This window comes from Patagioenas fasciata, chromosome 21, assembly GCF_037038585.1.
Source record: "Patagioenas fasciata isolate bPatFas1 chromosome 21, bPatFas1.hap1, whole genome shotgun sequence".
NCBI lineage: Eukaryota > Metazoa > Chordata > Aves > Columbiformes > Columbidae > Patagioenas > Patagioenas fasciata.
The window spans coordinates 5866427-5892118 of NC_092540.1; the positions used below are offsets into that span (position 1 = coordinate 5866427).

The window sequence follows — 25692 nt, forward strand, 5'->3', positions numbered from 1 at the left end:
TTTGGTTCTGCAAATACAACTCACCTGACCCTAAGGGTACGACTCTGTCCTTTGGTACCTGGGGCACAAGCTGCTCAGGCGGAAAACCTCCCAGTCTTGGGACAGAGCCTTGGGACAATATCTGGGACAACAACTTGGGATGATACCTGACAACTCCCATGACCCTGTGTACAGGGGGAATAAAGGCTTACAGTGCAGCTACGTGACTGCGCACCTCATTCCTCCCTTGGGAAGCGCTAACTGAGCAGCAGCAGCAGAAGTTTTCCCATCCATAGTCAGACTGACTCTGGGCACTCTTGGAAAGCCAAGGCAATGCCCACACGGCTATTGCCTCTCAGCTCTCAGGCACTGGGAAGCTACTGGGGACACTGCCAGGTGTCTGCTGCGAGCAGCTGCAGGAACAGGTGTAAAGCAAAACTGCAGAAATCGTTCCCTATGATCAGATTTTCTTCTTGTGTTCTCTGGGAAATTTCTGCCTGAAAGTGCAAATGCCTTTCCTGTTGGTTTCATGCATGCAAAGATGAAAATCTGTTTTACTAAGGTTAAGAACTGCTCAGTATTGGGAATGATCTTAAAGTCGTGAGATGCAATCACACCCAGAGCCATGCCCACACCAGATAACCTCCTCAGGAAGGTGACTGTGCTTTCAGACCCTGCAGGTCCCCGAGATCCCTGGTTCTTGGTCACACCGTCACACGCCAGCAGCCACTGTGGCCTTGGCTCACCTCGCTGGTCTGTGCACAAGGCGTCGCCTGCACTGGGAGGTGGCACCGGGCAGGGGGAGCGTCCCGGGGGTTGGTGGTTCGCAGGGCTCACTGTCATGTTACAAAACCTTTGAACACATGCGTGGGGCATCCTCCAACCATCCTCCCTGCCCTCATGCGTGCAAACCCCTGCTCCCCCATCCGTTGCTTGACAAGACCATGTTTCTGCTCCTCTTCCACTCCTGTGGTTCCACGCACAGCCCTGATGGGAGGATGCAGTGCTTGGGCTTCACCTTCCCTTTGAACAAAGGGGAATGTTACTAATTGGTGCCCCACAGGGATGTTCGATGCTGCAAACCATCTTGTCCCCCCTGGCCTCTCTTTGTAGTGGGACCTGTGGCTGCTCACAAGAAGAGACAGCAGGTCCCTCGAGCAGGTCCCACACTTACAGGTGTGTCTGACTCACTCCACTCCCATGAGAGATGCTTTTGATTTTCAAATCCTTCAAAGCATTTTCAACATCTATGGGAAGCTGCAAACAAGGCCAATGGAGACAGAGACCTGCTGACACCTCAAGCTGCTGATACCCTGGGAGGTCCCTCTGTCATCCCATGGAGAGGAGGAGGCTGGAGAGCTGCCCTCCCACATCACTGTCAGCAAAGCCTGAGCTGGTGGATCTGGGAAAGGTTTTGCATTACACCTTCCTGGATCCCTGATGCATCCTTGCAAGACTGGGAGCACCGCTGTGTCCTCCCCTTGCTCCCCACCACTGGCACAACTCCTGCTGCCACTCGGGCTGCAGCCCGGCTCTTTTGACTTGGCTACAACACTAGATGCCCGTTCTTGGTCTTGCTTTTCTTCATGAAGGCTGTTTCTTATCTCTCTTCAGCTCCCGCCAAACTCAAGTCTTTCTCCAAGACCTTAGGCTCCTCCCAGCCCTGACAGTTCTTCCTGATGCTTTCCCACCACCTTTCAGAGCACTGCTGAGGTGGTCTCTGTCCCATCCTTGGCTACCTGGCCCCAGCTCCTCTCTGGCTCCCCACAGCCCCTCCTGGCTCCCTGGCACCCAGGCAGAGCCCTCAGCTGCCCTTGGAGCCCCTTCCCCCATGCAGAGCTATTCTGCTGTGGTGCATGAGGGTGGCTCATGTTCCCACCTCAAGGTCCGCAAGGAGCCTGGCCCATGTTGGATGCCTTCTGAGCTGTCTCAGAGCAGCACTGTCTGTCCCATGGGAGGCCAGCTCGCTGAGACCCATCCCAGCTTCTCCAGAGATGGGCCTGGGGGAGTGGCTTGTTCCAAAGCAATGGAGGAATTTTGGCACCCCAGCTGAAGTGTCTGGGCTCAAAGGCAGCAGCACCCCAACCCTGCTGTTGGCAGAGAGGGTGATGGAGGTTCCCTCAGCCCCTGGTGCAGAGAGCTGGTAAGTGCCATGCCTCCCTTTCCCTCCTCCACCCTCCTGCTGCTCCCTGACCCAGGCAGGTGCAGAGCGGGAGAGGCATTTGCAGCTCCATTGCTGCCTTTTGGCACCAGAGCCTCTGCCAGAATCAAAGAGCTTTTCAAAGAAAAGCCTAAACTCCTTTAATCGCCAGCTAGAGCTCCTCCCGCACAGATCTAAGGGCCATGAGCTCAGTGTTTTCATTGCCCTGGGCAGATTTATGAGCTTATTCTTCAAGGGAGGGAGAGAGGGGAGGCTGTGGCATATTACTTAGCCTGGGGGGCAGGCAGGGAGGAGAGGGGGAGGATGGAGGAAGGCATTTGCAGTGGAAGTGCACTAGGGTGCAGAAGCCCTGCTCACCACGGCCAGTGCTCTCAGGCATGGCAGGGGGGCAAAGCGGGAGGCGGCGTGAGGAAGGGCCAGCCTGCTGCGGCTGGGATCCAGAGCGTGTGCAGGGTGAGCAGCAGCTCCCTCCCACCCAGCTCCCTGCACAACCTCTGCAGCCGGAGGGACTGTGCGGACACGGTGTGCCTGCTGCCGGCCGGCATCGCTCACTCCCGCAGATCAGACCAGGAGCAGGGCACCCCTCAGTGTGCGAGCAGGAGGGACTTGTCTCCTCCAGTCCCAGCTAAGCCGCCCTCATTGCCATTTGCAGAGTGAATAAGTGGGGTAGTCTTGCTGGGACTCACTGTTGCCCACACCAGAGCACAGCCCCATCCCTGTGCTTGTTTGTTCCGCTGTGCTGCCTTCCCCACCGTGCTTCTCGGCCACACACCTGTTCCCTTCTTGCCAGGGAATGCAGCACTCACTGCCTGCTGTGCAGCAAGTGCAGTAAAGGTCTGGTTGCTCCCTCCCCCACACAGAGACCTGGGCACAAGTTGCTGCTTTTGGGATGGGGCAGATCCTGTGTCTCAGCTCCTGCAGCCCAACTCAGACAGTGCCGCACTGAGAAGTGGACACCTGCTCGCATCCAGCACCCCGGACACCCTGCAGCCACTCCCAAACAGCCCTGCAAAGGATGCGTCTTTCCTTGTGAACTGAAACCTCGACAAGGTCTCAGCCTGACCTGTGGCACTAAAGCCACAGCCCTTCACCTTCACCTGCAGCACTGTTGTAGCTGGAGGCATTTGGGGGCTGCAACCCTTGTTCATGGATCAGCCACTCTCTGGAGAGCACAGCATCCCGTGAATCCCAGCAGGACCCACATTGGGACAGCAGCAGCCAAGTAGAGAAAACGGCTGCTGGACCCAAGGTGTTTCCAGCTCATGACTTCAAGAGGTAAAATGGAGCAGAGCTTATGGTAGAGAAGGGGGCTGGGAGATGATGAGGCAGGAAGAGATAGGCAGAGCTGCCATGAACCTGAGAGATTATCTCCCAGCTCTTTTAATGGCTCTCATAAGCCTTATTTCCCACATCTGGGACCCCAAGCTCATGTACATTTGTCTGTGCTCCCGTGGTGGCTGCTGTTCATGCTGCCAGGCACAGCATGCGTTTTGGAGGGGGAGACTGTGGACTTCTGACCATACGAGGCAGGAGTGACGTTTCCCATTAGTATTCCAGCAGGGAAGATCAAGCACAGAGATAGCCCTTAGTGCATCATTGTGGCCACTGGGACCCAAAGGTGGCTTTGGAAATCCTGTGCTCTCTCATGGCTTGAGAAGCGGAAGGGTCTGGGAGCTCTCTGGGGTGAGTCTGCAGACTTGTGGTGTGTTTGGATGGGTCCTGGTGGAGTGCTGGGGCTCATGTGGTGACCATGGCATGAGGACAAGGCTGTGGATGAGCCCTGGTGCTGGACAAGCATCAGCCACAGAATGGTGACCCATTTTTGTTTGTAAAGTTACCGGGGGCAGGAGAGCAAGCATGTCCCCAGGAAGGACTTGATTTACACCTTGCCTTGGGATTTGGTGCTCTCTGCATTTTTGGCTACTCCTTCTGTCTCCCCAAGGTGTGTGACTGTCACCTAATACCCAAAGGCACACAAAGGTCCCTGTCATGCTGCAGGAGACCCCATGTCCTTTCCAGCCCCCTGCAAACCCAACAACCCTTCAACCCCAGCAGCCCTCCCCACAGCTGCCGTGCCTGCCCAGGCTCCGACGGGTCAGTCACCAGCCCTGTATTTCAGCTGGTGCCTGGACTCCTTTGGCAGCTCTCGGGGTGCTGCCCATTTTAGGGGGGCTGTGGTGAGTTCTGTCCTCCTTTTCGCCAGATGGGGGCTGCAGAGAGGCAGAGTGGGGCAGAGAAGCAGGGAGGGTTTTGGGCAAAGGGGGGCTGCCTGCAGCACTGCTGCTCGTCCTGCTCCAAGTGTCAGATGGGGCTCTGTAGTCAGTCCCCAAACACAGAGCTTCGTGGATGCTTAGAAAGTGCAAATATTATAAAAGAGGAATCTTCCACTCAGTCTTTCCTGCACTAGATGCAGTGTTGTGTGACCACGGATGTGTCTGCCTGGTTTCATCACCAAGCATCGCTGCCTCCTGTGGATCCCTGTCACGGGCCTGTGTGGTACCTGATCCCATAGGGCAGCTCAGGGAGGAGCAGGAGTGACGTGGGGTCCTGGCCCCAGACTCCCATTGGGATGCTAAATTCCAGGCAGTGACTCCAAATGCCTCTGCAAGATGAGAACAGCCCTGAGAGCTCCTGATCCCATTCACCTCAAGGGAAACAGCGTGTGGAACAAGAAGCTTTCTGTCTGGGCAGCCTCCTGGGAGCCTGTGTACATGCCTACTGGAGAGGCTTCCCTGGGAAGAGGTGACTTGCTTCTCTCCCATCTCCCTGAACACAGCTGCAAGCTCACTGATGATGCCTCCATTGGAAACACTTGGTTTTGGATGAGTGGGATTAGGTTCAATTTCAGGGAGGCTCAAGAGTGAGCAAGGACAGGGTTCTTGGAGAGAGACAGACACAGTGGAGACACAGCGTTGTCAGGATGGGGCATGAATGTGAGCTCATTAGCGGTGAGGCAGTGTCTAATCAGACGTTATTACGAGGATCCTTTATTTTGCACCTGAGGGAGTCCTGCTCTTCATGGAAAGGAGTTCCAGCAATTTGCTTAGAAGACAGGGCATGGAGCAAAGGAGCTGGGACGTTTTTGGAGCAGCTGTCCTTCAGCTCCGTGCTCCTTGTTGCCATTACAGGGTTTGCTTTTCAGCACTTGCAGCTCTCAAAAAAAAAAAAATCTAGGCATTTCTTTACATATCTGAATGTGGACTTAAAGCCTGAATTTACATGAAGATCTTAGATCTCTCTGGAATACCCATACTTTCTACAAAATTTACGCTGGTTCACTTTGAAAAACCAGCCCTGACTGTACACCTTATAACTGAGAAACTAACCTTATGTGACTTGCTGAAGGCAGCCCAAGAAAATAGAGACAGAAACAGGGAGAAAACCCAGCTCTCCAGGCCTTCAATGATTTCCAGTTCATCCTGCCTTCCTACCTCTGTCACATCTTATTTAATTCATCAGCAGCGTTTAACGGATAGGCAGCAAACGTGCTGCTTTTCCCCGAATAGGTTCGGCTCTAAGGGGAGGAGGAAAACCCTGGACCCTTCAACACCTCCACGGCTCGACCCCGCGGCTTTTGCACCCGGAGGGTCCCTCCAGCCCGGCTTTCCCTGCAGGGTGACGCCGGGGCGGTGGCAGCGCCGGCGCAGCCCCGCAAAGGGCCGTCACCGGCGCCACCGTGCGAGCGCAGCGGCGGGTGCAGCCGCGGCCCCCGGAGCTGCGGGACCGTCCCGGAGAGCGAGACCCAGCGACCACCCGACCCCTGCCAGCTGCAGCAGCGAGGCCACCTGCCGCAGCAGGCCGAGAGCATCTTTAAGCACCCACCCGCTGCGTCCATAGCCCGGGGCTCTGTGTCCCTTCTCCGGCCACCATGGTCAGGGTTAAAGTGGCATTGAGAAGCATTAAACATTGAGATGTCCCTCGGTTCGCGCGGTGGAGCTCTCTGAAGCTCTCAGACCAAGGGACTAGTCTGCAGAGACGACGGGCAGCATGTTCTCTGCAGAGTCGGAGCCACAGGTGCCCTGTCTTGTGGTGGGCGCAGAGCTGGAGCAGGTGCCTGACAGGGCTGCTGCAGCAGAGTCAGTGCAAAGCCCTGCAGCCTTTCACTCTTACAGCCCCGTGTTTTAACCACCTCCATCAGGACATGCTCAAGAGCTGCAGTGACTTTTAACTCATTGGTAGCTGGCTCCAAACTTAGCTCCAGGGCGTGTGCAGGGGGTACAGGTCCTCACAGGACACACCGCATGTGACAAGTGCTCTGTGGTTCCCACTCCCAGAGAATACAGCTTGCACTACACAATTCTTTCATCCTTCACACTCTCCACTGAAAATTGTCCTTTCCTGTAATATTTCTTTCTCAGCTGGCCCAATACAGCTCTGGCCATCCAATGGTTGGCACAAGACAGAGCAATGTGCTCCTCAGGCAAGCAGGAGGAGCAGAAAAGCTCTTACCCAGCTGCGGTAGCTTCAACCTGGCTTGGCAGAGCCCTTCCTGACCGGGTTAAGGTGCTTAGCTTTACTGCATCTCAGGACTATCCACGAACACCAGAAAGCCAGTAACATGGTCTGTACACCACACCTGGACACGAGCCCCCTCTCATCATGATGAGCACAAAATGAACATCCCCAGCACTGCCTGGGGGCTACCAGTTGTCCTGTATGATGCTGGTACACACGGTCTCCCTTAGCAGAGCTTTAGCTGCATCCCTCCCTCATGGGGAAAGCCAAAGTCCGTTCCAGTCCACCTGCCACAAAGCTGAGCTTGGTGGCTGCAGCACATTCTGTGAGTAAACTGACCAAGTATCTTTCCAGTTCATGCCAGCGCCAACCTGTCTGCCTGAGAGAGGAATTTTCTCTCCTGATCAAACCCTGAGATCCTTCCATGGAGTTTCTTGCGCATCCTGGGGACATCCTCAGTCATTGCTAATCTGATGGCATCACCGAGACCATCTCTGGGGGTAGAAGTGAACCCACGAGTCTCTGTGGTAGCTCAACCTTTTGGGGTATTAATACCAGAAAGAATAGGAAACATTCAGACAATCAAAAATGTGTAAGTTAAAAATACCAACCAAACCAAAAAGCAAAGCCCTCACACCTCTTATAAGACTTTAATATTCATTCTAAAGAGGCAACTTGGGCACTGCTGGTGGCCAGCTCAACCCAAACCCCTGAAAGACACGAGTTATCACAGCTATTGAAATGTTTGACAAGAAGGATCCCAGAGCAGTTTGCACTAATTGCTCAGTATAAATACTCCATTATGTTCTCAGACAATCAGAATCTACCCAGCAAATCAGCTCTTCTGATCCACTGTAATCAAGAAGCAAAGCATGCATAACATCGCAATATAAACAGCATTTGCAGAGGGGTGTGGGGAGGAGGGGAAGCTAGCTTAGCTTGGCAGGTCCCAGAGTAATAGCTGACTTTTTTGTTGTTGTTTTGTTTTGCCTCTAATTTCCAGGGGAAATTTAATTTCAGGAAAATGTGGCGCAAACTTCCAAGCCGGAGGAAAGCTGCAGCTGACGAAGGGGGTCTGGAGCAAGCGTTGCAAAAGAAACAGCGAGGGCTGTACTTACAGGTAAGCTGTGAGCGGGCTCAGGTTGGCAGGCACCTCCGACAGCCCCAGCTCGGAGCAATCCACCGAGAGCATGATGCCATCCTCTTCGCAGTGGCACTGGGGCAGGCAGGCGGGTGCAGCACCTGGCTCGGCGGGCAGCGCCTGGCAGCGGGCACAGGAGGCCAGGAGGATGCCCCAGAAGAAGATCTTGCCCATCCTCGCGCTGGCCGTGGCCGCGGGGGCCGTGCGCGGGGCCGCCGGCTGTGCTGGGTGCCGGGCAGCGGCCCCGCAGCCTCGCGCGCAGCGGGCAGGGCGGCTGCTGCAGGTCGGAGCGTGGTGAGGATGCAGCCAGGGAAGGGAAGGCATTGTTGAATGATCTTGGTTATTGGGTTTCAAGGGCTGGGCAGGGGCGTGAGACACTCCAATGGGAGGAGTTAAACTTTCTACTCTTTCCCTCTCTCTCTCTCCCTTAGAGCTGGCAGGAATTTCATTCAAAGGGAAGAAAGAGGGGAGGAAAAAAAAAAAAAGGAAAGAAAGCAAAAAAAAAGTAACCTCGACAAATAAAGACCTGTTCATAGCTCTGGGACCTCTGCTTGTTTTGTAACAAAGTTTTTGTGAGATAGCAGGGCAGAGGAAGGCGAAGCTGGTTCCAGCAGGGCAGAGGAGTATAAATAGGGAGGCAGGAGCACCCAACCAGCACTTCAAGGGCTCCAGACTGTTGGACGCTGAAATACAACCCTGGATAAAGGACTCTGTGTGTCTGTGTGTCTGTGCTGGCTGCTGAACCCAGCTGCAACTGCAAAGCCAGGGTGCAGCTGCGGAGGAGCGAGGAGCTCCTGAGGAGCTGCTTGCTGGGAGTGACCATGCCCAGGGCTGTCGATCTGTCTGTCCTGCGGTCCGACCCTGCTGCCCCGTGCGTGGGGCAGGGCCTGGGTGAGGGATGCAGGGGATGGAGCGGCAGTGTCATGGTCAGTGGGGGACCTCTCCAGAGAGCTGCCCAGGATGGTGGGATGTGGTGCTTTTGGTGCCCTTGCAGCCACACTATAGTTTTTGCCGGACCAAGGTCAGGTGCGTGTGAACTGCATTTGCAGGAGCTGCACTACACTGGTGCTGGGAGCACGTGGCTGGTTTGCTCCAAGAGCTCTTTCTAACCCCGAGTGAAGTCATCAGAGGTCAAAGTCAATGAATGATCTGTTGAGTGGGGTCTTGAAGCCACATCATCTGGAGCTCCGTCATGCGGAAAGGAGCAGGTCTGGCTTAGCAGCGGGATACTGCCTGTACCAGCCCAGCCCAGGACCTTGGAGTGTCCTGGAACACACCAAATGTGCATCAAAACAGGATTTCTGGCTGCTTGTTGTGGATTTAATTGGAATTAAGCCCCTTCCAATCATAAGCAATTCTGGAGATGTTGCTCATTAAATGTATGCAATGTGTTTTGACAGCTCCAAATGTAAAACACCGCTGGGATGGAGGAGGGCTTGGTGGGGAGATGGGAAGCCCTCCTTGGAGAGAGGGTTCCTCCTTAGGTTCCTTTACAGCCATCCCCTCCTGCTCTGATGTGGGGCTTTAGCATGGCCTGAAATGGCCGGATTTGCTCCGACAACAGCCGGGAATTTGGTGTCAGTCTGGAGAAAGTGCCAGGCCCACCTCTCTGCTCCTGGCTGCAACAGCAGCTTTTATCTACCATTTCCCCATCTCTCCTTCTCTCCAGCCTGAGCAGCCAAACACCAACCGCACTGCGAGCTCCTGGCAATTTCTCGCTCAGTGAATTCTCCTTGGGGATCCAGGGCTCCAGCTGAGCACACTATTAATAGAGTTCTTAAAAAAAATAACACACTGAAGAGATTCCTATTGAAAACTGCCATTCTGCTGAAATAGAGACATTTCCCCACGAAGGCATTGACTGCAATGACATTTTTCACATTGTTTTTGGAGCAACACATAATGAAGTTGTGTCTCACTTTGCTTCGACTTTTCTGTTTGCCTTTTATTCCAGCTTGGCTGTGGTGTTTCATTTCCATGTATCATTTCTTTGAAATTCGATAATTAGACATTAATTTTTGAAGTGTTCACTTATTCCAGAGTGTCACCTGGGTCCTGGTAAAACCAAATGTCTGGACATCAAGTCGTTTTGATCAGAGAGCTTTGACGTTTCCATGGTAAACCTGGAATTTCCCTTTTGGGGTGGAAGCGCCACTTTTCCTCCAGCTCTCACTGAAATCACAGTTTGCTGTGAGCAGCGCGGGCTGCACCGTGACCTTATGAAAGGCACTGGAAGCTCCACATTCAGCTCATTCCTCTTAACGTGAGTGGATGTTTTTCTGCGAGGCTCACACGTGTTTGTGTGTTGTCCTCTAGCGGCAAGCTGTGGTTTGTGGAGACGAGGAGAACACAGCTCGCAGCACGCAGGGCTGCCCCGTCTGCTCACCTGCGCCAGCCGGGCCCCCGGCACGCTCGGCTCTCATCCCCGTTCACTGAGACCCGCTTTTAGAGGCTGGGACTCTGGGATCAAACATCTGGGGTTTGTGGCTGGGCATGACGCCTTAGCACGTGGTATCTCTGGTTGGCAGGTGCCCGCACAGTGCATGGCTAACGAGCCCTCCTACAGCTTGCTTAAAAGCAAGAAAAAAAGTCTTGGGAAAATTTAGAGTGCAGCCTAAGTGGGGAAAAAGATTTGGCTTGTGTGAGGGCAATGAAGATGCTGAAAGGAGTGGAGCATCTCCCGTGTGAGGAAAGGCTGAGGGAGCTGGGGCTCTGGAGCTGGAGAAGAGGAGACTGAGAGGGGACTCATTCATGAGGATCAATATGGAAAGGGGCAGTGTCAGGAGGATGGAGCCAGGCTCTTCTGGGTCACAACCAGTGACAGGACAAGGGGCAATGGGTGCAAACTGGAACACAGGAGGTTCCGCTTAAATCTGAGAAGAAACTTGTTCCTGGTGGGGGTGGCAGAGCCTGGCCCAGGCTGCCCAGGGAGGTTGTGGAGCCTCCTTCTCTGCAGACATTCAAACCCGCCTGGACACCTTCCTGTGGAACCTCAGCTGGGTGTTCCTGCTCCATGAGGGGATTGCACTGGATGAGCTTTCCGGGTCCCTTCAACCCCTGACATCCTGGGATTCTGGGATTCTGTGAGCTACTGCAAGGACAGTTATTGCTTCTGCTTTTCAGGGGCACAGGAGAGGCAGGGCTGCTGAGGAAGGGCTGCGTTATTCCCGCTGGCACAGCATGCTCGGGGTGGTCCGGCTCTGGATCTCAGCCTTGGACCCGAGGAGAGCTGGGATTCCGGGTACCAGCGCTGGCCAAATCTTCTCTGTGGAACAGAAATGAAATGCCGAACAAGCTTTGGGCTGCGGACTGTGGCTGGCGAGGCTTTTTAGAGATGTTGGAATTTAAAGGCTAACAAAGTTGTTGTGGAGATACAACCAGAGCACGGCTGCAGCTAAACCCTCACAACAGGGACTGATGTCCCCTCCTGCAGAGCCAAAATGACTCTGTGGGCCTGGACAGGACACCTTGTCACTCAGCAATGCTCTCCCTGCAGACTGAAGGGAGGTGATGGGCAGGACTGTGCTGTCACTCCTCCCAAGGTGCTGCCATGCCCTGGACATCCAGCCGGGGACCTTCCCAAGCTGGAAGACAGGTTTTGCTGGCTGAGACAAAGGGCTGGAGGCTGTTTATTTCTGTCCTCAGTGTGTGCCAGGGCCCACAGTCTGTGTCTTCTGCCCTGTTCCCCTGTGAGAACTTGTTTGTGCCCTTTTTATTCCCATCTCGATTTTAGAGAGTTCAGGACCACGCCAGTAGAATCCCAGTTTGGCTGTTGATCTCCAAGGTCAACCGGTCCCTACTGCAGACCAGGAGGACACTGGCTGTTTTCCACTGCCAAGGTCATGGACAGGAACCCAGACCCCACTGTGCCGCACACTGCAGAGGACAACGGACAGACGGACAGCCCATCCAGAGGGGCTTGCAGCAGCAGGAGGAGGTGCAGAGCCCCTGACAGTCTCACAAAGCACAGGGACACCAGAGAAAAACAGACATCACCAGGACTGGCCTGTATGCACAAGGCCATGCACTCTCCCACCTCATCTATGACACCTCTGTGGAGGTGTCATTCCTGGGATGCGATCTCCTACAAGAAAAGCTCTCCAGACTTTCTTGCCATCCCTGGCTTCTCATGGAGCTGGCCCTCCAGGTTGTGGGGAGAGCAGGATGTGGCCCAAACCAGCAAGGATTGGCTCGATGAAGTGGGAGCCAATAGTCTGGTGCTTCAGATGTGTCTGTAAGCCTGGGGCATACCCTGGGGAGCCATTCGAGGTCAGGCGCAGGGGCAAAGGCCAGAGGAATGTTCCTGTGCTCCTGCTCCCATCGGGGCCATCCAAAGGCTGAAATACCATAGTCAGGCTGCGGGCAAGTCCAGATCCAGCGAGATTCCCAGGGGCCTTCCAAAATATAAATGCAAACACTTGCAAACAAGCAGAAAGCCCCAGTGCCAAGCGTGCTGCTCCAGCCACCTGGCTGGGGCAGGGGAAGGATGAGACTGAAGGCATCCATGCTCCCTGGTGGTGGGAAGGGCAGGTGGCAGTGGAGTCACTCAGAGAGGGACAGGGATGGTTCCTTCCTGATGCCCAGGGCACAGGATAGCACAAGCCTCAGATGCACTTTAACTCTTTGCTCTGGGAGGGATCATTTGCAAAAAGCCATGGGACAGCCTGGTGACTTCATGCCCTGCAGAGAAGAGGACAGAGATGAAGATCTAAGTACAAGACCTGTTAGATGGATCAGACACCAGCCACAGAGTCCTACATGCTTAAAGACATTCCATTTTGGAGTCTCTGCATCAGCTGGGTCAGGGACCCAAATCCATGGCAAGCCCAGCACATGCAACAGCAGGGTGTTGAAGAGGGAACCTCAGCTCTGGTCCTACTTGGCTGTCCCAGGAGAAATTCCCCTTCCAGTTCAGACTTGCCTTGAATCTATCTGGCCCCAGCGCTTCTGCTCTCCAGGAGGTGTTTGACAGCAGTAGCTGATGAGAGGTGATTCTGGAGAACCTGGAGAGGTTCTGCATCCCTACTGCTCCCCGGTGCTGATACAGCTCAGGTGGAAGAGATAGTGATCAGTGGACATCACCACACCATGGCTAGAGCTGGGGCAGCTGCAGCCTGGCACCAGGCACCAAATATCACAGAGGTGCCCAGCTTAGGATGTGGCAGGGTGCCATGGGCTCCCTGTGGTGGGCCCAATGTCCTGTTACTCTGTTGGATGAAGATATGGCACCTGCTGGACTCTCTGTGCCCTGGAGGGAGTAGAGGGAGATCCATGGGCAGAAAGTCAGCACCGGTGCATGGGGATGCTGTGGGATCAAGGAGCCATCGTGACCCAGCAGTCACCAGCAAGCTCCCATGGCTGTGGGTCCCCAAGAGATCGAAGGGTTGAGTACCCCTGCTCTCCTGTCGCTTGGCAATGCCAACCCAGTCTGTCCCTGCTTGGAGAGTCATGGAAAGAGGGGTAAGGATGGGAAGTCGGGTCCAAATGTACATGGCCTTTCTCATCCAGGGTCTTGACCTCTGCACGCGGGCTGATGGAGGAGGGTGGTGGCTGGATGCTGCCAGACTGGAGCAGGCTAAATATGAAGAACAACACAGCACGGTCCAGAACTCGCTGGGCGGCCCAAGCTGGAGGCTTGTTTTGTTTTACTGTTTTGTTGTCTCTCTCTTCCCCTCTGGGTTTCGTGGGTCTGAGCTGCAGGGCTGGAAAATTATTCATCCAAACCGCAGCTCCCACAACACCCTCTGTAAGCATCTGTGGCTCCAGACTCCGCTGCAGCAGTGGGTGGGAGGTCGTAAATTCATCATCGTCACCAAGTCGGCCTCCTGTTAGACAGGACATGAAAAGAGGAGCAGCAGGCTGTGCCACGGACGCAGCCATACACAATGCACTGGGTGAAACCTGTTGGCCAGCTCTCATGACAAATCCCTGTCCCATTGATGAGAAGGTCCCTTCATACCTGCCAGAGCAGCTGTGCTTCAGCTGCAGATGTCTGCAGGTTCACCTTGGCTGCTGACTCTGCTGGAAGCACTGTTGTGTTGTGTTAGCCAGATGTGAGGCCTGTGGGATCACTTGTTCCCAAACTTCTGGAAGCTCTGCAGACAGCAACATGTCTCCTCCACCGTGGCTTTCACTTGCTGCCTTATGACTTGGAGCCAGCACCCCTTGCAACTCTGTGCCATGAGCCCCGGGTCTGCGCATCATCCCTACCTGGCTGTGCGGCTGGGACCACCACCTCTGTGCATGGACACACAGAAGACCCATGAGCACTTTCCCAAGGGGCTGTAGAAAGACCCTGGCGCAGGAGCCCATCTGTCAAGGCAAATGGGTGGTGCTGCGCTCAGCTGAGCCCGGCTGGGATGAGAGGTGGTGTGGGGCAGGTGCCAGCAGAACTCACCACCCATCTTGCTCAGTCACTGCCATCAGCTAAGGGTGAGCTGGGGGGTGGCCAAGCTGTCCTGTGTGGATGTTGTCCTGCTCTTCGTCACACCAGGCAAGAGCCTACAAGCAGTTCCTGTGAATACTCTCCCCTTCTGAGGCCTCTCTCCTGTGCCACAAGCTGCAGAGCCAGACCCAGACCCTCTCCCTGGGGAATATGGCTTTGAGCAAAGCCCCAGGCATAATGACTCTGAAAGCCACAGGGTAGCTCTGATTGCAGAAAAACAGAAAAGAGAGGATGGGGAGTTCCTGCCCCTCCTTATCCTTGGCAGCTGCCCCTTTCTGAGGATGCAGCCCTGGCCAGGCTGTTGGGAGACCCTGGTAGCTGCTCTTAGCAGAGTAAGGGAGGGTTTGTCTCTGCAGAACTCCAGGCTACTGTGTGGTGGCGAACACCCAAAGAAGCAATGAACACCCGGCAATCCTGTTTCTGTGCCCCTCACAAAGCTCCTGCTACCTCACAACAATGGCTCCTCCTTCACATCCTCACTGCCAGTGTGACTGGTCCCATGTCATGGAGATCCACAGATAATCTTGAAATCTCTGGGACTAAGATAATTAGGTGTTCTACATATCACAAAGCTTGTTGGGATATACAGATACAAAGGCTTCTCAGTGTTCAGAGGACGCTGCACACTTCGAACAAGAGCCTGCTGGACACCAGGCTAACACATGCATCTACACCCACCTTTGAGATGTACCGAGCTCAGCATCTGGGGGTTTTGGGCCATGAGTAGCACCTGAGAGCCACAGGCAGAACCCAAGGGCACCAGCAGGGAGATGCTGGGGTTGGATGCAGGTCTGTTTTACCTCTCCCCTGTTTGACAGAATGAGCACTGGTTCTTTCCTTACACCAGCAGCTGCCGATGTAGGTTTCTGCCTTCCTGTGCCTTGGAGGTCAGTTGTGCCGCGGCTGGGACGGTGAGGAGAGGACTCTGGCAAGTTAATGGGATTTGGTCTCTGGTGTGGAAGTATCAGTGCTTTCATTGTCCTTGTAGGCATTTGCCAGAGGATCATGGACATGCGGGTCCTGGCAGAAAGGCTGTAGTTTTGTAGCTCAGGAACTGTTTTTAAGGCTGATTGGAGCTGGAGGGTGCAAGCTGGACACCAGGGTTGTTTCTGCTGGAGATCTGAGGAGGATGGTCCTACACGAATGTGGCAGCAGAGAACATGGTCTTTGAGACTGCGCCTTCTTGGAGGATCTTGGGATAAAACCTTCAACACTGGTGAGATCTTGTGCTGCTGCTGGGCAGGTCTAAACTTCAGCAGCATATTAACCCAAAACCCTGGACAGACAATGGGCACATCACTCTTTGGACCAGTAATGATTGTACACCTTGCTTGCCTTATGTCAGGCCTCCGGCATGCACTGGTCTGTTTTCCCGTGGTGCCTCAGAAGAAGATGGCAGGTGGCTGCTGCTACAAATTGTGTGCACGTCTTGAGCAGCAAGCAGCTTGACCCCATCAATCCTGTCTGCTGGGCTGGGGTCACTGGAACAAACATTGCCTTGCTGTGACACTTATGCGTTACGAGGGCACCCTGTCCACTGCCCGTGGCTGGGGACACAGCTGATCTCTCAGGAACGGCTGCTGTGCTGCAGCAGGGGAGGCTCGACGTTGCTGAGACCCCATGAAAGCCAAACCACCCTTACAAGCACACTCTTTCCTAGGGCTGTTTATTGTTTGTACCTAAGACTGATCCACCAGCTGAGACAAATCAGCTCTCACCACACTCTGCCCATATCTGAGGCTTCAGCACACCTTGCGCCCGTGGTTGCATGGAGACCACGGTGTCCAGCACTCGCGTCAGACCGCAGCCTGCAGGTGCCAGGGCTCTCCAGATGCGAGCCCAGGGCTGCCCCATCTGTGCCGAGGGGCGAGGGCACAGCAGGGCCCCCGCAAACAGTGCTGCTACTGCAGTGAGGGTGACAAACCTTCCAGGCACCAGGAATCCCAGGAGATGGCCAAAGCAGGGGAGCATCCCACCCAGCCCCTCATCACGTCCGCACTGAGGGCTGCAGCAGTGCGTGGCAGGACAGCACTGCCCATCTGCTCAGGAGCACCCATGTCACTGCTGACACCATGCAGGGCGTGCTGGTGGCAGTGCTGCGGTGGGTCCCCTCTGGCCGCTGGGGTCATGCTGTGCCAGGAGCCCCATGGTGTCCTCCACCCAGCTCCTGGCTCCAGACAGGCCCCCGCGGAGGTGCAGGGCAGGTAGGTGCCAGGAAGTGCTGAGCGGTGTTAGGGCTGTTTCTGAGCCATGATGTCCTGGATGCAGGTGTACAGGAACATGTACTGGTCCTACAAAAGAGAAAAGGGGGTCTGGAGTCAGCTTTATGACAAAGACCTTCAGGTTGCAGGAGTAACCCTGCAGTTTGCCTTAAAAGGTCCTAATTAACTAACAGTGTCTGATGGTAGAGCAGAATTTGCTGTCTCAGGTGTTCCACGCTTGTCCTTGCCACCAGAATTGCCCACAAAGGAAGAATCAGGCCTGGTGCTGTGTTTGCATCGTTTGTTTCCTCCTGCTTCATCATCCCTGTGATGGGGATGAAAGGAACATCCCCATCGGAGACAGGGAGGAACAATGTCATCTGACTTCTTCGAAGTGCCCCGGTGGCTTTTAGATGCGCCATGGTGTTTGCATTCAAAACAAGACTGAAGAGCAACTCTCGCAATGCTACAGGGCAGAGAGTGGGGAGAGCTCAGCGCTGCTGGTGTGCACAGGGTCTGCAATGACCCGAGGCCATGAGGGAAGACCTCTGGAGCAGGAGTCTCCCTTGGTGATAGTCTGGACAAACCTGAGCCAAGGGCTGACAGCAAACCAGGGTAGATCTTTGCAAGCCCTCAGAGACAGACTCTGTGTGGCCTTAGTCCAGTTGCATTGTTTCTCCTAAGATCACCGAAGTGCTCCATCAGCACCAAGTATGGATCCAGAGCTCTCTGTGGATTTGACATGAGGTTCTGCTCAAATGCCAGGCTGCTCCAAAATGATGCTGGGCTACCAAACCCCTGGGACTGACCACTGCCACGCCAAGGCTCCAGGAAAGACAAGGTGTGGGAAAGGGAAATGGGGTTGTACGCAATGCACAAAGCTGGAGGGTAGGGCCAGCCTGCAAATGCTCTGGGGTTGAAATCACATGGTAGCCAGGAAGGGTGGATTAGGGACCCGACAGAGGGGCCCCGAACAGCTCACTAATGCGCTGGCTAAGCTGCAAGTCACGAGGAGCCTCCTCCCCTGTGGGCAGTGGGTTTAGTACCACTGAAGGGCCGGGAAAGCCACAGATCACACAATGGCTGTGGTTCCAGGTCACCAGAGCATGTTTTCAATGGTCCCAGCCTGATTGTGAAATCTGGAGTGACAGCCCAGGATTGACTTCAGACCAGGCACCCTCAATGGCTGAACAAATGCAGGAGCACACCTCCAGAGACACGGGCTGCGCTGGAGCGGGGGAGATGCTTAAATACCTGGTGGTTACCCACACGCAGTCCCTCAAAGGTTCATCTTCCCATTTGATTGGCTACAACCCCCTCCAAAAAATCATCTGATGCCCCCAGCATGACAACAGCATACCCGGCAGAGACAAAGGGGTCCTGGGGAGCCCCTGCGGCGGTGGAAGGGCCTGGCAGCCACGCTGCAGCGGTGTGGGCTGGAGGGCAGCCCTGCCCGTCCTCCGCTGCGATCAGAGCCACCGCTGCTCGCGGCAAGGTGGGGACGCAGCTGCCTCTGCTGCCCCCCTCAGTGGGGCAGCAGCTTTTGATCGGCACTTGCTGTGCCTTTATGGGCACGTTGTGTCTCTGCTCAGCAAGACCGCTGCTGAAATACAAAAGAGCTCTGAAGCGGGGGCAGCGGACGCCTTGCCCTCCTCCGGCTCCCAACATGCACATGGTTCACATTAATTAAGAATGTGATTAGCTGCTTGCAGACAGCTCTGCAGCTGGGAAGCCCTGGAGAGATCTGCCCTAATTCTGCTGTCCCCTGTGGGAAGGGTTTCCAGGGATGCTGCATCAGCTCGTTCAGCAAAAGAAAGAACTGCCTGGGGAGCATCTGTGCCTCCAGCGCCCATCCAGAGTGGCAGCCTGGGAGGCTGTGCTGGCACGGCAGGGCAGGGCAGGGCAGGGCAGGACACGGCTGCGGCACCGCGGTCCACACGGCTGCAGGGCAGCTCAAACGTGGCAGCGTGTCCCCTTGCAAGCAGCACCGGCGCTGGCAGCAAGCAGAGGTGGGGAGCAGGCTCCAGAATGGGGGTGCAGCAGGGAAAGGCACCAGACAAGGGTAAATGTGGCAGGTTCTGGGTGCCCAGGCTGACAGCCGTGTTCAGAGGCCAGGAGTGGGCAGGCAGGTTTACTGTGTAGGTTGAAACCTGTGCTTCATGCTTTCCAGGGTAGAATGGGAAGAATACCTTGTATTTATCTTGAGCTCATATGCAATTTAACCTACTTTAACTCCAGAAATGAGGAGAAGAAAAGCTCTTCCCTGGGAACAGAGAGTGCCCTTAGCCCTTGGTGGCTGGCAGAGGAAGTATGGAATAAGTACCTGTGTAGGTGGGATGGGCTCCCAGGTGGCAGGCAGCACCTGGGGAGTGGGAAGCATGGATGTCCTGTTCTGCCCAGCCCACCACCCTTCCTCCTTCCCACCTACCAGTGTCGGGGTCATGAGACAGCAGCTTCTTGCCAGCTGGAGGGTCACCCCATAGACATCCACAGTTCTCTCGGCTTTCATCTGGTGCAATAGGCAATCCAGGGAGATGAGCGTCCCCATTTGGCTCACATCACCACTGCAAGGGACAAGGCACGGTCACTGATGCCAGGAACGGCTGAGCTGAACTTCTCTGGAAGTGGTTACCAGCCCAAGAAGTCAGAGGCCCCATGAGAAAATATGCAGCAACTGAGTAGGGTGGGGTTAGGGGACTGTGAGCACAGGTCTAGGAGTTAAAAATCCCCATGCTGACCAGGGTCATGGGACCCCAAAGTGCCCATTGAAGGAGCCTGGAGACTCAGCCTGCCCTGTGTCCCTCACCCAAGCCAGCTTTGCCATGTGCTGGCTGTGCTGGCTCCTGTGCGCTCTCCCCAGCTGCAAGCGGATGAGGGTGTCAGGGCTGCTCCCAGGATCCCAGCAGTCAGCACTGGGATGGCCTGGGCACCTCAGCCCAGGAATGCCAGTTCCATCCACGCTTGCCCCGGCCTAGCCCTGTTTTCCCTCTCCCATGTGCTTGGCATGGCATGGCTTGGCATCTGGCCTCCCAAGCTTCCCTGGTTCCCATGGACCCACTCTCAACATGCCCCAAAACACTGGCGTCCTTGGTGGGGGTGCAGGCTTGCTGGTGGCCGTGCCAGGGGGCTGTGCAGCCTGGTGGGTACCAGTGCTGGGAGGCTGCCCGTGGACAGAGCAGCAACGTGATGTACCTGCAGTGCAGCAGGAGAGGACCAGCTCTCTTTCGGTGGGGCATGCACTGTCTGACAGCAGTGAGGAGCTCCACCAGGCTCTGGACATCTGGCTGTTTCTTGCTGCTCCAGAGCATGTATAGGAACTGTTGTACCTGCCTCTCCTTTGCTTTCTTTTCCTGGTGAGACACAAAGAATAATTGACATGTCTGTTGGGAAGAGATGAGTGAGGTTTGATGCAGAAGGGTCCCAGCTCTCCAATCCTTAGGCTTTCCTGAGCTAACTGCTGGCTTCTGTAAAGCTGTTGAGGCAATCTCTGCTGGGGCATTGCCCACCTCCCGCACAGGTGGTGTGGTGCCTCTGGCAACGTGCTCTCCTTCCCCACGGCACCCTGACCTGCCCCTTCAGAGGGAGACTGAGAACTGCGTGGGCCTTTGCTAAGAGGGTCAGAAAGACCTTTCAGCAAGGGGCGGGGGAAGCCTCCGAGCCTCTCCTGTGCATCTCCTATGTCCACTCAGATGTTCTTCTGGATGTGGCAGTCTAGATTCCCTCCTGCATTTGTGGACTGCTGGCATTCTGCTCTTGCAGCTCAGCCAAGTCTCCACAGACCTTTGAGCCCTTGCCCCTACAGACCTGTTCCCTAGCAGTGAAGAACACCCCAGGCAGTGGGAGCCAGGCCAGCCCCATCAACACATACGTGTTTTATTTTGAGCTGGATGCACCTCCATCCGGAGACGAGCTTCTCTGTGCCACACTGGATGGTCAGCATTTTTGTGCAGAGGGAGTCTCCCTCCAGGGGCCAGCACACCTCACTTGGGACCTGTACACAACAGCAAGTTTGGCTTCAGGTTGATGGTTGCCATATTTCAGATCAGTCATCATCACAAGGGTTTGTGATGGGGTTGGGCCAAGAGCACCACCAACATTACTCCATGACAGTTGTTCCCTTGCCTTAAACCCTGGGGGAATTTTTGGAAACAAGAGCAGATTGAAGCCAGTTTCCCTGTTAACACAGAGCTGCCTGGCAGTGGGAATCTACCCAGCAAACACTTTCTGCCTCAGATGGACAGAAGTGGGAGCTGCTGTCCTTGGGTGCCATAGAGATGCAGCTTGAAGAGTCCATGGCTATGGACTGCATTGTGGGCAGACAGAACCTGTCTCCTATGACAAGCAGTGGCAGCACTTTGACACAGGAAAGGTTCAGCTTTAGCCAAGCTGGATCTGCACCCAGGCTTTAGGAGGCAGCAATGGCAGTTCAAGCTTTGGAGCTATGCCAGCTTCCAGCTCCATTGAACAGATCCCTGCTCTGCCACGGCACGGGCAGGCACGGCCCCTTACCTCCCCCTTCTCCTGACATGGGAGAAGTGTTAGGATGGTGTGAACATCCTGTTCCCACACCAGGGTCCAGAAGTCCTCCATGGTCAACTTGTCAGGTCCCTGGACAGCCAGATACTCCCGACTGGAGCTGTAGCCCTGAGTGGGGAATGAGACCATCACTCTCCTGCTGAGAGGGTGGCACAGTTACCTTGTCAGCCCAGGTGGCTGCAGGAAAGGCCAGGAAAAGAGGGAAATCAGCAGGTCAGGGGAAAAGACAGAGGAGAAAGGACAGAGAGGGGGAAGTGAGGACAGCCCAGACTGGGCTGGTGAGGGAAGACACATCCTCAGTCTTCCTTCACAGGCAGCAGGGAGCAGGGGCACAGTGAGGAAGGGGGAGCATCACCTGCTGCCTGTGGGACCCCGGCACAGAGGTGGGTATGGCTGTGGGGGTTACGACTTACCGGGACCTGCCACACCTGCAGGAGACCTGAGAAAGGGCCCTGTTCCAGCAGGGAAAACTTCACTCTGGAGCGATCGTCTGCAAAATATGTGGGAGGTGGAGGGACCCAGGGCAGCCTTGTGCTCACACAGCTCCTGCAGACCATCAACTGCAGAAACCCAACACCCCATTCACCGTTTCTCTTTAAAGGTGCTCCCCTCTGCAGTACTCTAGTCCAGCTCATGGACGTTGGTCCCCAAAAGACAGGCCCCTATCCCAACCTCCTGATCAAAGAATATGTGCGGTGCAGGTTTCTCAGTGTCTTGGCCAATGGAGATCTGCATATCACCACAGACAGAGAGACTGAAGATGCTCTGGGCCCCTGTTCCAGTGTCTGGCCACCTTCATGGAGACTCCTTTTTCCTTATACTAAGTTGAATTACTCTTCCAAATCATCCCCGTTGCCTCTTGTCTTTCCATGGTGCACCTCTGAGAAGACTAAATTTTCTGTGTGCCCTCACAGCAGGCAGTTGAAGACAGCAATAAGATCTCCCCTTTTTCTTCTCTCCTCCAGGCTGAACAAACCCACCTATCTCAGTCCCATACATCACGTGCTCCACCCCCAAAACACCTTGGTAACCTTCTGGTGGACTCACTCCAGTGTGTCAGGATATTTTCTTGTACTGTGGAGCACCGGTTCTGGCCCAGCCTGTCTATACACAGGTATGGGAAGGAAGAGAATGAAAGGTGTCACAGCACTTACATGGGAGGATGCTGGAAGAGGGCCGTGTGTGCTGGTTGCCTGAAGATGGTGTTGCAGAGCTGGCTTCTTCCTTTACAACCTCCAGGAGGGTCTGCCAGAGTGAGAGAGAGTGGAGGAAGCAGTGAGCAGGGGAGAGTCCAGAGGAGCAGGAGCAACTGGGGACTGCTGAGAACACCTGGCCTGGCAGAGGGGTGGCCACAGCTGTGCATGCATGCACGGCTGCACCTCTCTGTAGGAGAATGGTGTTCAGGTAGGTCCCAACCCTTAATGAGGTCTGGGAAGGAGGACATCATGGACAGACCCTGATGAGTGAGGGAGCTATGAGCCTGGGGGTGCCATGCCATGGAGAGGGAATGCTGCCGGGACAAACAGGCACATGGAGACTGGGGCATGGGACCCACTCAGGAGGCACTTCTTGGGTGTCCCCCAGCCTGACCAGGTGCAATCACTCCCCAGGTGCCCCCAGTGCATATGGCCACGGCAACACTGCTTGCACCCTGCCCAGAACCCCGCTCTCACCTCGTACTCCCTCAGGAAGCCCATATGGGACTTGGCTGCTTTCTGGGCATAGTGCTGAGCAAAGCTTTTCAGTGAGATGGGGCAGGACCTGGGGAGAGAAACTGGGGGTGAGGGTGAGCAACCTCAGCAGCATCCAGGTTGTGCCTGCAGTAGGTGGACAGGCACCTTCACCACTCAAATGCTGGGGCCCTCGCAGGTCCACAGCCCACCTCTGCTCTGTGCCAACCCGCTTGCCTCTAGACAAAGGCAGGTCTTAGGTGTGGCACTGCCCAGGGCTCATTCGCAAGATGCAGCAAGGACAAGGGCATCCTGTTCTGCAGGAGGGAGGGGACAACTGGACTATAAAGAGAGATGTGTGACCTCCAGATGTAGCCTCAGAGATAAGGAGGTAGGTGGGCAAAGTCATGCCCAGCCTGACCCTGTTCCCTCCTCTTGTTAGAAGGGACATCCTAAGGCCACCCAGCTGCCATGAGCCCCTCCAGTTTGAACCCATCTCCCTGTTGGCTGGGAAGCCAGGGGCTGATCGAAGTTCCTTCCCCAGGACAGCTCCGCAGCTCTTCAGAACTGGTGGTGTAGCCTGGGAGACTGGTACTGGAGGAACGGAGAATGTGGTCCCCAAGCCCTCCCAGTGTGCCCAGTGACTCAAACCTAGCTCTGGGCTGGGTTCCCCATGCTGCGGGGAACAATCAGCCCCCAAAACACCGGCTGCCTGGGCTTCCCCATCCTTCTGACCTGAAGCCAAGGCAGCTGGGGTCAGGATCCCAGCTTGTGACCTGAAGGGGCTGTGGGTCAGGGTGAGTGGCAGGCAAAATGCAGCAGGCCCTTACCTCTCTGTCCCTGATAAACCCAGGAGTGGCTCCTCCAGGATCTTTTCCAGGATACAGCTGTGCAGGAAAACGTACTGGGACTGGAAGGCAAAGACAGACAGCAGCGCAGAGCATCACACCACGCAGACAGTATGAAGGGGTGGGCATGGCACTGCGAGGGGGTAGAAGGTGCCCTATACTCGTGCCCCAAAAGCCCTATATTCGTGCCCAAAAGGCCCTGGCTTCTTCAGTCTCAGACCCCCTGGATCCCTCCACTGGGCCTGTCTGTCTGTCCTGAAGGGTAGTACTGACATTTGTCCCAGCCCTGAGTACTGGGCTGTGGCCATCACAGGCCAGTGAAATGGTGTGGGTCAAGAACTTCCTGCAAAGGTCGGATGCTACTCCTTGGTGCTCTGGGGTGTTTCTGAGCCTGCTGGGAGGACTGAGACTCTACGTGTTGCTGTTGTGGGTCAGGCAGGGAATAAAGCTCCTGGAGATGCCCAGAGCTGAGCAATTTCCACTGCAGCCGAGCTGCTGCTTTGGGTGGCACTGAGACACAGTGTCAGACTGGGGACCAGTCTGGGGGTGCTGGGGCTGCCCGGCCAGCTCGCTGGTTTGCCAGCCCAGGCAGCTTTTAAATCATGGAGCAAGGGCCCTGGGGGATGGGTGAGCAGAGGCCTTACCAGCGTCTGAATCATCAGGTAACGGTTCATCCGCAAGGTGTAAACAACACCAAACACGTCCACGACCTTCTCCTGCTTCATCTGCTGCAGCAGCTGGTCCAGGGCAATGAAGGTGCCACTGCGGCCCACCCCAGCGCTGAGAGCACAGGCAGCCAGGGTCAGACACCGCCTGATGCCACAGCCGATGGGCTCCCCTCCCGCTGCTAGAAACGGCTCCCAGGTGCTGCACCCTGGGGCACTGGTCCCCGCACAGTGTGGGGCTGAGGAGCCATTCAGGCTTTCTTGGGTTGGTGCTGACCATCTCCAGCTGCCCCAGCCCCTGGGACTGTGGGGCAGGGTGCAAGCAAACCTGCCATCGCCCAAGCAGGAGATTCTCTACAGACCAGTCTCCCGGGCATTGCTTTCCCTCCTGGTTTGTGCACGAGCAGGACACTTATCCCCACGCCATCTCCCATCGTCCCCTCCGGCCATTCCGCAGCGCAGAGCCGCACCTGCAGTGCACGAGGGTCGGTCCTGCGTCCTTGGTGCTCTGGATGTGCTCCCGGACCAGCTCTCTGAAGGTCATAATGGAAGTCGTGGACTCCGGGATGCCGTGGTCAGGCCACGCTGTGTAGTGCAGGTGGGACACGTGCCGCTCTGCCCGGAGACCCTCCTGCCAGGGGGATGCTGGTGACTGACGTGCAGCCCGATGGGACAGGGACATGCATGCACCCTGCAGCCCAGGAGCACCCGGGGACCTGGGGACACCCAGCTCAGCTGCGGTGAACAGCCAACACCATGTCTGCTGCACTGACTGGTGACTCCTGCTTCCCTGTCCTCCTCCACCATCTCTTGCCATGGTGAGGCATGTGGAGGTGGCAAGGAGGAGACCTGCCTTTGACAGATGGGGAACATGCCCTTGGAGCTGCAGCGTGTGACCCAGAGCAGGGACATGGAAAGGAGAGAGCGAGGGTCGACAGCAGGGGTCATACATTTTGAGAGGGACAGACTGCTCCGCAGGGGCTTGAGTCTTTGAACCCCACTAATGGCAGGGAAAGGACACTGTACCACCACCACCACCAAGGACAAAGCCACTGCATCCCATGCAAAGCCCCAGCCCTTGACAGGTCCTTGAAGTCCGTTCCTCTTGGGTCCTTACTCACGTGCCACAGTTTGAACTCGCGCATGGTCCACTCCTCAGAGCTGCTCTGCATCAGCAGGTGGACCCGGACCTGTCCGTAAGAGACGGGGGCAGATTCGGATGGCCAGTAGTGATCACAGAGGACCTAGAATACAGGCAAGACAGGGTCCCAGTAAGACCACTGAGGGCTCAGGTCCCAGTGTATGATCTCCTGGCTTCCTGGGAGCACGTGGAGAGCAGCAATTGTGCAGGGAGCCAGGGCAGGTCTTAGGGAGCAGGAAGGGGTGCTACTCCTGCCCACAGTACTCCCCCACTGCCCCTTTGTTTGAGTCTCAGCCTCCTCCAGAGAGAAGCACCTGTGTGGGTCCCATCATCCCTGGAAACTGTTGGAACAGTCCATGTGAGTTGGCTCATCCAGAGGCAAATGATAATTTCAGATTATATATGCAGAAATATCTGAGGGTGATGGGCATGGTTCCAGCTGAGCTCCAT

General features: G+C 55.6%; 2 protein-coding genes across 3 annotated transcripts in view; both read right to left on the reverse strand.

Annotated features, from left to right (window-relative positions):
• The window catches only part of LGR6 (leucine rich repeat containing G protein-coupled receptor 6), a 120142-nt gene extending 104398 nt beyond the window's left edge, over positions 1–15744 (reverse strand). Inside the window, exon 1 of the mRNA XM_065854471.2 lies at positions 7714–15744. Within this exon, the coding sequence (XP_065710543.2) occupies positions 7714–8270 (557 nt within the window). The 5' untranslated portion in view covers positions 8271–15744. The remainder of the gene's footprint in view (positions 1–7713) is intronic.
• Positions 15745–15830: 86 nt separating this feature from the next.
• LOC136110771 (receptor-type tyrosine-protein phosphatase V-like) overlaps positions 15831–25692 on the reverse strand; it is a 33117-nt gene continuing 23255 nt past the window's right edge. Inside the window, exons 28-39 of one of the 2 annotated variants that reach the window (XM_065854403.2) lie at positions 25223–25345; positions 24572–24732; positions 24081–24216; positions 23419–23498; positions 22592–22679; positions 22073–22163; positions 21332–21408; positions 20892–21026; positions 20251–20373; positions 19575–19732; positions 18811–18946; positions 15831–16472 (exon numbers count right to left, since the gene is read on the reverse strand). In XM_065854403.2, the coding sequence (XP_065710475.1) occupies positions 16413–16472; positions 18811–18946; positions 19575–19732; positions 20251–20373; positions 20892–21026; positions 21332–21408; positions 22073–22163; positions 22592–22679; positions 23419–23498; positions 24081–24216; positions 24572–24732; positions 25223–25345 (1368 nt within the window). In that variant the 3' untranslated portion in view covers positions 15831–16412. Of the gene's footprint in view, positions 16473–18810; positions 18947–19574; positions 19733–20250; positions 20374–20891; positions 21027–21331; positions 21409–22072; positions 22164–22591; positions 22680–23418; positions 23499–24080; positions 24217–24571; positions 24733–25222; positions 25346–25692 lie in introns of those variants that run through there. The other variant, XR_010652674.2, reaches the window with a different exon arrangement.